The sequence below is a fragment of the Ipomoea triloba genome, chromosome 12 (genome assembly GCF_003576645.1).
Source record: "Ipomoea triloba cultivar NCNSP0323 chromosome 12, ASM357664v1".
In the NCBI taxonomy this organism is placed as follows: Eukaryota; Viridiplantae; Streptophyta; class Magnoliopsida; order Solanales; family Convolvulaceae; genus Ipomoea; species Ipomoea triloba.
The window spans coordinates 4,684,536-4,696,151 of NC_044927.1; the positions used below are offsets into that span (position 1 = coordinate 4,684,536).

General features: G+C 32.9%; 1 protein-coding gene and 2 non-coding genes across 3 annotated transcripts; 2 read left to right on the top strand and 1 right to left on the bottom strand.

Moving 5' to 3' along the window:
- Positions 1-124: 124 nt before the first annotated feature.
- TRNAT-CGU lies at positions 125-196 on the top strand. The gene has a single exon. It is a non-coding gene; the product is annotated as a tRNA-Thr (tRNA).
- A 926-nt stretch (positions 197-1,122) lies between these two features.
- TRNAT-CGU lies at positions 1,123-1,194 on the top strand. The gene has a single exon. It is a non-coding gene; the product is annotated as a tRNA-Thr (tRNA).
- A 5,273-nt stretch (positions 1,195-6,467) lies between these two features.
- Positions 6,468-8,746, bottom strand: LOC115999961 (transcription factor TCP17-like). Its single transcript, XM_031239936.1, has 2 exons — positions 8,428-8,746; positions 6,468-8,018 (listed from the first exon to the last, which is right to left on the bottom strand). Exon 2 carries the CDS (start codon positions 7,968-7,970, stop codon positions 7,059-7,061), a length of 912 nt encoding a protein of 303 aa, XP_031095796.1. The 5' UTR covers positions 7,971-8,018; positions 8,428-8,746; the 3' UTR covers positions 6,468-7,058.
- Between the last annotated feature and the right edge of the window lie 2,870 nt (positions 8,747-11,616).

Here is an 11,616-nt window from a genome sequence, read left to right on the forward strand (position 1 = left end):
CAAATGAGCTGGCATGATTGACATACTTAGCAATTGTAAGTTCGAAAATCACAAGCTCAAGTCGGTGTAAGCTCGACATCACGCCAATGCGTTAGATATGTAAAAATCTTATTACAAGTTAATTGCTTCCATAGCATAGTGGTAGTGCGTTCGCTTCGTAAGCGAAAGGTCGCGAGTTCGATCCTCGCTGGGAGCTTGTGTTTTAACTTTTTATATTTCTAACGCCTGTACGGAATTATAAAGATAGAGACGCATTTTTAGATCTTATACATGTACCATTTCCATATGTTGTAATCAAATATTTGGCTCCCAAGCAAAAGAAATTCAATAAAAAATATAGTTATTTTAGCATTCCAAGTAGCAGATATGTCCATTCTTAACAATTAAAGAGGTTCAAGTGTATGTTTTCAATCTGACCCAGTATAGAATGTCAGTAACAATCATTATGGATGTCGATTTTAGTCTAAAATCGATGGATTAGCACAATAAATTCAAAAAATTTTAGGATTAGGGTGAAATATTAGCCTAATAAGTCCAAAAACGATAAGCTTTATTGTCCGAATAGGCTAGCTTGATAGTCTTCACACTTTAAGACTATTATTTGTGTTCACAAGTAACGTTGAACAAAATATATAGAGAATTAGTAATTTTTATTAAATTTGTAAATAAAATTTTAATAAATTTATTACAAATAAAATATTTTTATGAAAATAAATAACGAAAAATTTAAAAAATTATTATATTATAGTGTAAATATATTAATTATTTTTAGTTAAAAGTTGGAAATAGAGGTTTAAATTGATTGAATGATGTATGAGTTTATATTTATTAGTGTAAATGCACTAGTTTATTAAAATTAAAAATTTTAAATGTTAATTTAAAAATGTTAGAATGAAGAGACTTTAATTTAAGCTTGTCTAGTGGAAGAGACTTTAATTTAAGCTTGTCTAATGGATTAAGCTAAGAATTTTAAACTCGTCTAAAAAAATGGATTAGCGTGGACCAGATGAGTTGGCATGATTGACATACTTAGCAATCATAAGTTCGAAAATCACAAGTTCAAGTGGGTATAACCTTGAGATTACGTCACATTTTGTGTAAAAATCCTATTACATTTTAATTGCTTCCATAGCATAGTGGTAGGGCGTTCGCTTCGTAAGCGAAAGGTCGCGAGTTCAATCCTCGCTGGGAGCTTATTTATAATTTTTACCTTTATTTTTACAAACACCTCCTTAAGCAATCATTTTTTTTACAAACACCTCCTTAAGCAACCATAATAAGATCAATTCTTGGCGGGAGCTACCTAATTAAACATGAAATTACAAGTGTTCTTGGCGGGAGCTACCTAATTAAACATGAAATTACAAGTGAATTGCCATTTTAAAAATGCATAATAACTTTTCTTGTTCTTACTTCTGCCAATACTATACAGAGAACTAACTCCTGCAAGTCTGCAATTATATTACTTGCATATCTTTTCAGTTATGAATTAAGCTATTAGTTTCCATAACTAGGAGCATGTGTGGCAACTAAAGTTAAAATTGAATTTGTTTTTCCGCAGATTCAAAAATACAATTATAAATAGAAGGAATGCACGAAGAAGAGACAGAAAAGATGATACGTTACAAGATATCAAGCATTAAGAATAGAGTACATTGCATGATATGTGAAGATGCAGTGTGAAAAGGGTTCATCTTTTAGAGTTTATGATTTATTATTATTATTATTATTTGTTTTGTTTAATGTTTAGTTTTTTTTTTTTTTAAATGTCTTAAAAGTTCACTTTAGAGTTTAGTATTACCTTTAAAGTGCACTTAGCAATATTATAAATAAGATATCCAACAATACTATAAAGTGCATTTAATGTGAAAGGGCAATACACTTAGGGTTCACATTTTAGAATTTATGATTTATATTTTTTAATTTGGTTTATGGGTCCAATTTGTACTATTTAGGAGTTTAGTATTTATGATTTTTGTGTTTAAAATTAATTTTTTACCGACAATACATTACATTAATATGTCCAAAATAAATAATTACAAGCACGCTTACATTAAAATTTTCACACTTAACCTGTTACACACAAAGATTATCCATTACCACTAAACTACTTTTTTTTTTTTTGAGTACTTATAAAAAATACTTACTCATATGGTTATTTTATTGTAAAGTATGATTAAAATACTATTATAAAATGAGATTTGTAGAAAATTTTATTTGTAAGAAGTTTCATAAGAAAACGAATATATTGATATAAAAATAATTTAATTTCATGTGAATAAAAATTAATAATAAAGATTAAATTTTAATATTTCAATTTATTCAAAATTTTAATTTTTAACAATTAAAGTTTTTAAATTTTATTTTAAAATACATGTGATTTAATTTATTCAGGAGTTAATTCTTTTTTTGGTCCTAAACTTATTATGCGTTGAACACATTTAGCAGTTGTTATGCCATGGACCCGGGTCCACCTTGCAAGGTGGACCCGGATCCATGTTCACATCCAATTTCATAATTCCATATTCATAATTTCACAGCTCCATGATCACAATTTCATAACTTCATGTTCACAGTTTCGTAACTTCATGTTCAAAATTTCATAATTTCATGTTCACAATTTCATAGCTTTATGTTCAAAATTTCATAACTCTATGTCCACAATTTCATAACTCTATTTTCAATAGTATAATACAATTTCTAATCTATATAACAAACTTGTGAATATAGAATTCAAAAATTGTGAATATCGAGTAATGTAATTTTGTATATTGTGATCTAAAATTGTGAACATAGAATTTTAAATTTATGAACATAGAGAAATTTGTGAACATAGACCCGGGTCTATAGCATAATTTGCCCACATTTAGGTCCATCATAAATAATTTTACCACATTTTGCCCAGACTTATTAAACGTTGGCAATACATCAAATAAATTAATGTTAATATTTTTAAGAGTAAATTGTCATTTTGGTTCACTGACTATAGGGGTCCTATTAATTGCAATCCACGACTTTCAAAAGTGTTAATTGGATACCGTGACTATTCAATTTTTATCAATTTTGGTCACTCCGGTCAAATTGGCGGCCAAATTTCGCCGGAAAATTTTAATAGTTAAAATAATGAGGGTATTTTAGTCTTTTTGCATTTTTTTTCATTTCCTTTGCGGGATCTGCAGCCGCCGTAGACGTTAAACCCAACCCATCTCCTTCGCCGGATATGTAGCCGCCGTAGGCGTTGAACCCAACAAGGAAAACCAAGTTATGGACGACTTCAATTCGTCTCTCTTCAGCATGTTCTTTCTCAGCTTCGTCCAGAACAGATGTCGCCGACTCGCCGAAAACCCGAAATTTGCTGCCCGGAAAAAGTGAACGAAGGATTTGAGCGCAGTGGCAGAACAGAAGTCGCCGACTAGAGTCTCACAGTTCGATTATCTTCCTGGCCTTCTCGATTCGTCGACGCTGATATCATCTGCTTTCAGGAGACGAAACTATCGAGACAAGGCCTACGATTTTGCCTAAATTTCATTCTGTTTCTTCAATTTTACATTGTTCATCTTTCAAATTTTGTATTGAACAATCATTAAGTAGTTTATTAATCTCAAATTGCTGTTGAAATTGAAGCTTCTAAGGTTTTTAGGTTGCTATGAAGTCAGACAGAATATATTAACGGTAGATTATTAAGCTCAAATTGCTGTTCAAATTGTGGTGTATGTGTTCTCCGGCGAATTGTGGTGTGTTCTCCAGTGAATGTAGCCTTTCAGCTTTGAATAATTCAAATTGGGGTAAGTGTGAATGGAGTCGCCGACGACGAAGCTTCGCTCCGTCTCATTTCTCTTCCCTCGCTGGAGTTGCCTGCTAATGGAGTCGCCGGCGATGAAGCTTCGCTCCGTCTCTATTTTCTTCTCTTGCTGGAGTTGCTAATGGAGTCGCCGGCCGTGTAAACTATATTATCTAATTATAGTTAATATAGTTAATTATTTCTGCTGGAAGTTATTCTAATTAAACTAGTTAATTATAGTTAATTATATTGTTAATTAGATTACATTATTCTAATTAAACTATATTAATTATTTTCAGTCAAAAAAAAAATATTAATTATTTGGTAAAGACTATTTTGTCCCTCAGATTAAGCATTAATTGAATTTCCGGCGAAATTTGGCCGCCAATTTGGCCGGAGTGATCAAAATTGTTAAAAATTGAATAGTCAAGGTATCCAATTAACACTTTTGAAAGTTGTGGATTAAAATTAACAGGACCCTTTTAGTCAGTGGACCAAAATGACAATTTGCTATATTTTTAATAAACTAATAAGTAATATGCATTTTAATATATACAAAATATAAAAATAACAATTGTTAAAATATTACAGACTAAAATAAATTAAAATATTGTAAATTAACTTGTTATAATGGTCCAATTTTATAATGGTACTTAAATAGATTTTGTGATAAAATGACAAGATGTATATATATGTAGTAAAGTGGTAGTAAATCGTTTTTGTTAAACAACAATAGGTTATGTATATATGTATGTATGTATAATTATTGCCTTTGAAAGAATTTTTAATCCTCATAAATAAATACTCCGTAAGTACAGTTATAAGTTCACAACTTTATAAACCATCTTTTTAAAAAACCTATATAGATATATAATTTGATTTGATATTATTTAACAATTTTAAAACTTTATATTGCATAAGTTCTTAGCTTTTAGCAACCCTACTAGCCTAGAAGAAGTATATTTTGGTTAAAGGGCAAACTACATGGCATGTGTTCCCTATCTAGGCCTCGTATTCCTTTCTTACGTACGCATGCAGGTCGGATAAAAAAAAAGAAAGACATCTATCTTCCAAAATCAAAACCCTTTTTTTTGCAAACCCAAAATCAAAACCCTAATGTATGATGTTTCTCTTCTTTTTCTTCAACTATTATTATTATTATTATTATTATTATTTCTTCAAAAAAAAACTATTATTATTATTATTGTTGTTGTTGTTAATTGAATAATTGAGGACCACATAGAGGACAGCTAAACTATGTTTTCATTTGGTGACACTTTATAGGCTGCTGCTGCTGCTTCTGTTTCCTCGCCTCATTTCAGCATGCATTATTATTTTTTCTTTGGATGTGCAGAAAATTATTACTGCAAATCTCTCAACTGTCTCATTCACCCAATTTAAAGCACAGCCTCCTCGTACAACTCAGTTACTCCTTTTGATCTGCATCACTCAGATCAATCCGGCCTGCATTATCACTCAGATCACTTCTCCAACTCGATCACTTTCTATCTAATGCCCTGCATTATATTGCATTTCTAGCTTTAATCTGCAGCATACTTAAAACTTATAATTTATCTCCATCTGCAGATTCCATGTTAAATATGTAACATTTTCCTATTAACTATTAATTATTATTATTATAACATTAGGATAAGTTATGATAATATTAAATTTTTGTTATGTGATGCAACACTAATAGCTAGACTTCATTTATGACTAAAAGTCTAGTTAGGGTTTAGGAGACCTACTACCACATTGATGGCACGTGGTTATTTAAGGTCCTTAGTTCTCTCAATCTCACTACTTACATTCATTCCTCATACACCAACACCATCTAGAGAAAGTTAATTAAGCAAAAGTGAGAGACAAAACGAGAGATACTCACCCGAACTCTACAGGCAGAACAACCAGATAATAGCTAACCACCATTTGCCAAATACTCCCTAGTCTTTCAATTATTTGCAATGTAGATGCAGTCTTTAGTTATTATTAAAGTGTAGTCGGATTTGATACCTAAGAGACCAAATTAGCCACTTTATAAATTTAGTCCTTGACAGATCAAATTCGCCTAACTAAAAGATTAAATCTACACTTTAAATAATTGAATGGCTAAAATTTACACTTTGACCAAAGGACTAAAAGTGTCTTTTCTCTTAAATCTAATGAATTGGCTCTGAGTTAATGAAAAGAAAGTAACATATGAACATATACGGAAAATGCACAGTGCACTTAAAAGTTTAGTGATATTTCTCATTTACTCTATTATTTATGATATAATTTGTCAATTTACTAATACTGATGAATATAATAAAGGATAATGAAGTTATGTCTGTCATTGCAAATTTGTATAAAATTTTTAAAATACATTTAGCATTTTCATATCAGCACATTATTACATGTAAATAAAATTAAATAAACTGATAAAGACTGAAATTCATTAGCTTTGATTGAAGAACTAAAGACTAGCTAGTGACACCTAATCATCCGAAAGCTAACTAGGGTGTCACGGTGGAGTTCACACCAGAAAAGAAAACCGTAAAACACAGAAAAGATATCGGTAATATTAGTTCTGACAGATTTATAGGCACAATTAAGAAATCATGGGTCAAAATTTAAAGCTAATAAACATGCACAAAATAATGGTGCATTAATACTCAAAAAAAAAAAAAAATACCAGAATGCACTATTTTCACACCCAAAACAAATTATCATAACATAATATAAAAATTACTAAAGATAAAATCTTTTCACCCTTTTCTTTAATTTAACACTAAAAAAAGCTAAGCAATCTATATATATAATGCTTTCATCTTACCGGGCAGCATCTATCATATCGAACTGTGGATCGGAGTTCGTTGCATATATCTTACATGTCTACTGGGGGCTTTGCTTTGACACTAGAATTTGAATGCCATCATATCCCATGAGTTTTGTAGAATTGTCAAACAAGGTTAACAAGCTAACCTGAAGCAGCTTGATTATGGATTGAAGCAAACTGGAAATGAAAGATAAAATGCAATATAAGGCCGGCCATGAAGCTGACGATTGTTGGGCAGAGGCTGATGAAGAGCTAATAAGTCCAGTATGAAGTGGATGGCTAGTTTTATACTAGCTAGGAGATTGTTGGGATCCAGCATCCTGTTTCTCGAAAATGTGATGGTATTTATCATAACTGACACTGAACATCACACTAGAATTGCTAGCTTTTGCTTCAAACCCATATATATCTCAGTTCAAAATCTCAGAAAGGAAGAAATTAAAGAACAAGTATTTGAGTTCATGAGGTGGAGTGAAACTCATTATTATTCTCTTTACTTGCAGGCTCGGTCCCAGTGTGGTTATGGGGAGCTAGAAAACGCAACGGCCTGAGAGAATGGGTTGTGAAGTCGTGAATGGGAGGCGGCGGTCGAAGCATCTGGAAGTTCATTTGCCTGTCGCCGCTGCCGCCGCCAATGCTTTGTGGGTGGAAAAACGAATGCCCCAATCCAGACGGCAAAACATTATTATTGAAGTTGTGAAAATCTTCCGAAACACCTCCCTGATGATGAGATAACGACAAGCTCGAGGCGGGATCCCATCTCAGGAAAGAATTAAACTGCGCCGCATTACCCATCATCAAATTCGGCTGCGAAGAAGAAGAAGAAGAAGAGTTATGCGATCTGGGCAACAAATTATTATGATCAATCTCATGATGACTCTCATCATCACCGCCTTCTGCTATCTCCTTAGACGACTTGTGGTCTCTTGGCTCGAGGGGAAGCCCTTCTTTGGCGGAACAAAGCCATTGTTGAAGATTGGGATTGAAAATTCCAGTGGGAGGCAACTGAAGGGGAGGCAATTCGTCAATTTCATTCTTGGCGGCGTTAAGCAACCAATCAACAACTTTACTGGGTTGATTTAGCCCTAGCCGGTCTTGGAGGTCGTACAATTGTATAGCAGTGGGCACCGAAAGCCTCACTCGCCGGTCTCTTAATCCTCGCACGGTGCACACTTTGCTGTGCCGATCTTTCCCCCCGAACGCCCGCGACACGCGAACAATCCTCGGATCCTTCAGCCTCGTCCACGATGATGTCGGAGTTGGAGTAGCAGCAGGAACAACCTTAAGATTCACATTTCTATGGTCGCTTGTTGTAGTGTTCGTCCCCTCCGGTTTTGTTGTCGCAGAAAAATCTACTTCTGTTGTAATCATCTTATATATATGTCTCGATCGATCTCATGCTTTCTTCCCCATCATATTCTGTATGTATAGTACAAATTCAATCAACAAATACAAATTCATTGTTAGCTAACTATCAAGCTAGCTAGGCATTTAATTATTGCCCAAAGTACTAAATTAAATTAAAAACTCAAATTCAAGGATAGAAGTAAAATTACAAGTTATAGGGATTCACATGAGGTTGCTTAAGCAAAGCAAGAAAATAGATGCTTATGCAAGGACTTTTAATAAATTATAACGATACAGAAAAGATTAGTATACACATTGAAAGTTTAATAACCGATCTGATCTGATCTAGTACAGAGAAGATTAGTATAAACAATCGTGAAAACACATAAGAAGGACTTAAAGTAGCTAGGATATGAACACACTTTAGTTTGAGAAAATCTATCAAGTCAAACAAAAATAGGGTTGGGATCTGGAGACTCACATGATCTGATCTGATCGAGTAGCAGAAAAGTTGGGGGGTTTTGGTCTCTAATTACTTAGCCCAAGCTAAGCTAGATGAGATGAGAGAGATGATAGATAGGGCTTCCACTTCGATTCACACAATCAATGATGAGGGAGAGCCTATAAGGTGATGGAGATCAGAGCTGAGGAGAATGAAGGTTAGTTGGGGATGGAAAAGATACTGGGAAGAAGGGCAAGGAAAGAAATAAAGCAATGGAGGACAGGCCGCCACGTGGAACTGGGCATCTGAGAGAAAGATAAATGTAATGTAGGGAGTCAATATTTCTTGTGACACTTGAGAATTGAAGCTAAGCTATCATGCAGGTAGACTAGATAAATACTTAACATTTGATCAATGTTTGCTTATAATAAGCCAGCGCAGTTATGTTCATACAAATAAAGCATGCAGGGTTTTTTCCCTCTTTTGGGAATTCAAAATATAATATAATGGTGTTTGACTGTTAGGGTGGAAGGATTGGAGAGGGTGATTAAGAAGGTGATTAAGGGTGATTATTCCACGATGGGGGACCATTGTTCACGCTTAGAAAAGTTGGCGTAAATGCTTTATCGACAACTACAAAAGCCATTGTTGTTGAGTTGAATTATTCATTTGAATTCACATGGGGTTGACAGATGCATGCCTTGCCATTTAGGGATTTATGCTACTTTCTTTGCATTACAACTAAAGTTCTTTCCTTAACAGAACTTGCTAGCTACTAGCTACTACCAAAATTTTCAATTTCAATCACTCATTCATGCATTGCATTGATCCCCAGGCCAGCAGAGATTATATTGGGGAATATAATTATGATTGGATTAACAACCACATTATCATCATCCCACCAATCACCTCTAGCCTACATGACCAAAGGCCGAGCTAGGCTACTTTGACCTTTGGATTTGAATCCCTTCCAAATTAAAATAAAATTAACCGTAGTAGCTAGGTATTATATATATATGGTAAATTTGTGTAAGTTAATTCAGATGTTATTTGTCTTCGAGTGCATATTTTCCATTCTTCGAAGGCATATATTTTGTCTCAGTGCATAGTTTCTCATTTGGATTGCACATCTTACTGCCTTTAAGTGCACCATTTTGGCCTTTAAGTTCACATTTCTTTGCATTCAAGTGCATATTTTTGTGCATTCAACTGCATATTTATGGGCCAATTCAATGTTTACTATATATTTCAATTAAAATACTTCTTGTACTCCCAAAATTATACTCCCAACTTGTACTCCCACTTGTATTCAAATTTGATTGGAGGAAGAAAAAAAGAATGGATAAACATCATGATCCCTTACTAAATTAAGCAATCAAGGCATGCCATATCATATGGAGTAGAAAATGGGAGTAGGATTTGAGAGTTCTATACATTTTGCCTTTCAATAACGTATAAGTAAATTTCTAATGAAATTTGTGAGATTTAAAAATGATTCTCAATTAGTTTATTTTGCTTTATGTCAGAACTCTTTTAATTCTGCTTTTGGTTTTATTATTTCTGATGTTAAAGAAGTTGCATCCATGATAAATGATGTACACTTCTGTTTTTCTAAGCGATCTGCGAATCGCGCCGCCCATACTGTTGCTAGGGAGGCCGTTTCTGTGTCAGGTTGCGGGGAGTGGTTTGATGTCCCTCCTCTTTTCCTTGTTGATTGTCTTTATGATGATTTAATGCATTAAGTCTTTCTCTTAAAAAAAAATGATTTGGAAGGGTAATTGCTTCAATAAAACTTAAGTTGAATAACTTCTCTTTTTGGTATCATAAATTGCCTTGATTGCACATCTTTTTACTTTCTAGTGCATAATTTTGGCTTTCAAGTATACATTTTTATGCCTTCAAGTGCAAAATTAAGGGCCCAGTATTTGTTATATCTTTTACATTCTTTTCAACAACGTATAACCAAATTTCTAATGAAAAATTTGCGAGATTTACAAATGATTTGTAAGAGTAATTGGTTCAATAACACTTAATTGAATAACTTCCCTTTTTGGTACTATATATTACTTCGGTTGCATATCTTTGTGCCTTCGAGTGCAGAATTTTAGCCTTCAAGTGCACATTTTTGTGTCTTCAAGTGCTTGTTAATAGATTGGATGAAATTAATGAATGAGATTGTTGCGCATTTTTCACTTGGCAACTTCTTCGCATATGATCCTGAACCTATATATATATATATATATATATATATATATGATCATGTAAAATAATTGCCTGAGGTGAGAAATATGATGTAATTATATCCGTAGATTGAGTCTAGATCAAGGGTCCAAATTGGAGATTTTTTTTTAAAAACGCAGTGGCATTATTGTAATTTTGTGTAAGTTAATTTTTTTTGCCTTCCAGTGCACATTGTCCCCTTCTTCCAGAGCACATTGTTATGCCTTTCAGAGCACAATGTTGTGCCTCCATAGTGAATATTGTTTGCCATATTGTTGAACCTTCCTAATTACATTGTTTAGCCTTTGCTTCTAGAGCACATTTTTGTGCCTTACAGTGCACATTGTTGTGTCTTCCAGTTTTTAGATCATAGGTGTTATATATGTGTGTGTGTGTGTGTGTGTGTGTGTGTGTGTGCGCGCGTGCGCGCGCGTGTATGTATTAAAGAGCATTTGATCATGAATAAATCACTAATTACTAATTTTAGTTGAATATTGTGAGCTTCTATGATTTTTGTTGAAGATCATTCATTAAATTTAGTCTTTTCAATAGTTGTTTCATATTTTTCTACTTACGGTGCACATTTAAATCATAGATGGCGAACCTTTTTTAAAACATCAATTAATCTTGATTACTAATTACTAATTTGAGTTGAATATTGTTTACTTGTTAATTATTTATGGTTGTTTATAATTTGTGTTGAAGATCATATATTAAATTTAATTTTTTCAATAATTGTTTCACATCTTTGTGCCTCCCGTGCGCATTTTTTGCCAAAAGCATAACAATTATAATTTGTATGAACAATTTTAAATAAAGCATTTAAAATGAATTCAAATTTTAATTTGATGAAAAAAATAACAATTACAAATAGCCAATCACAATTAAGATCTCATATAGCTTGGATTTGTTTAACATAAATAATTTCAATTCCATAACTAATTGTATCATTCATGATTTCTAAAATAAAATCCAATACAAATATCGAGACAATTCAATTTAACTATA

What these genes read in the sequence shown, in the direction of transcription:
- LOC115999961 (XM_031239936.1), bottom strand. Translation starts at nt 7,970, where the DNA reads ATGATTACAACAGAAGTAGATTTTTCTGCGACAACAAAACCGGAGGGG.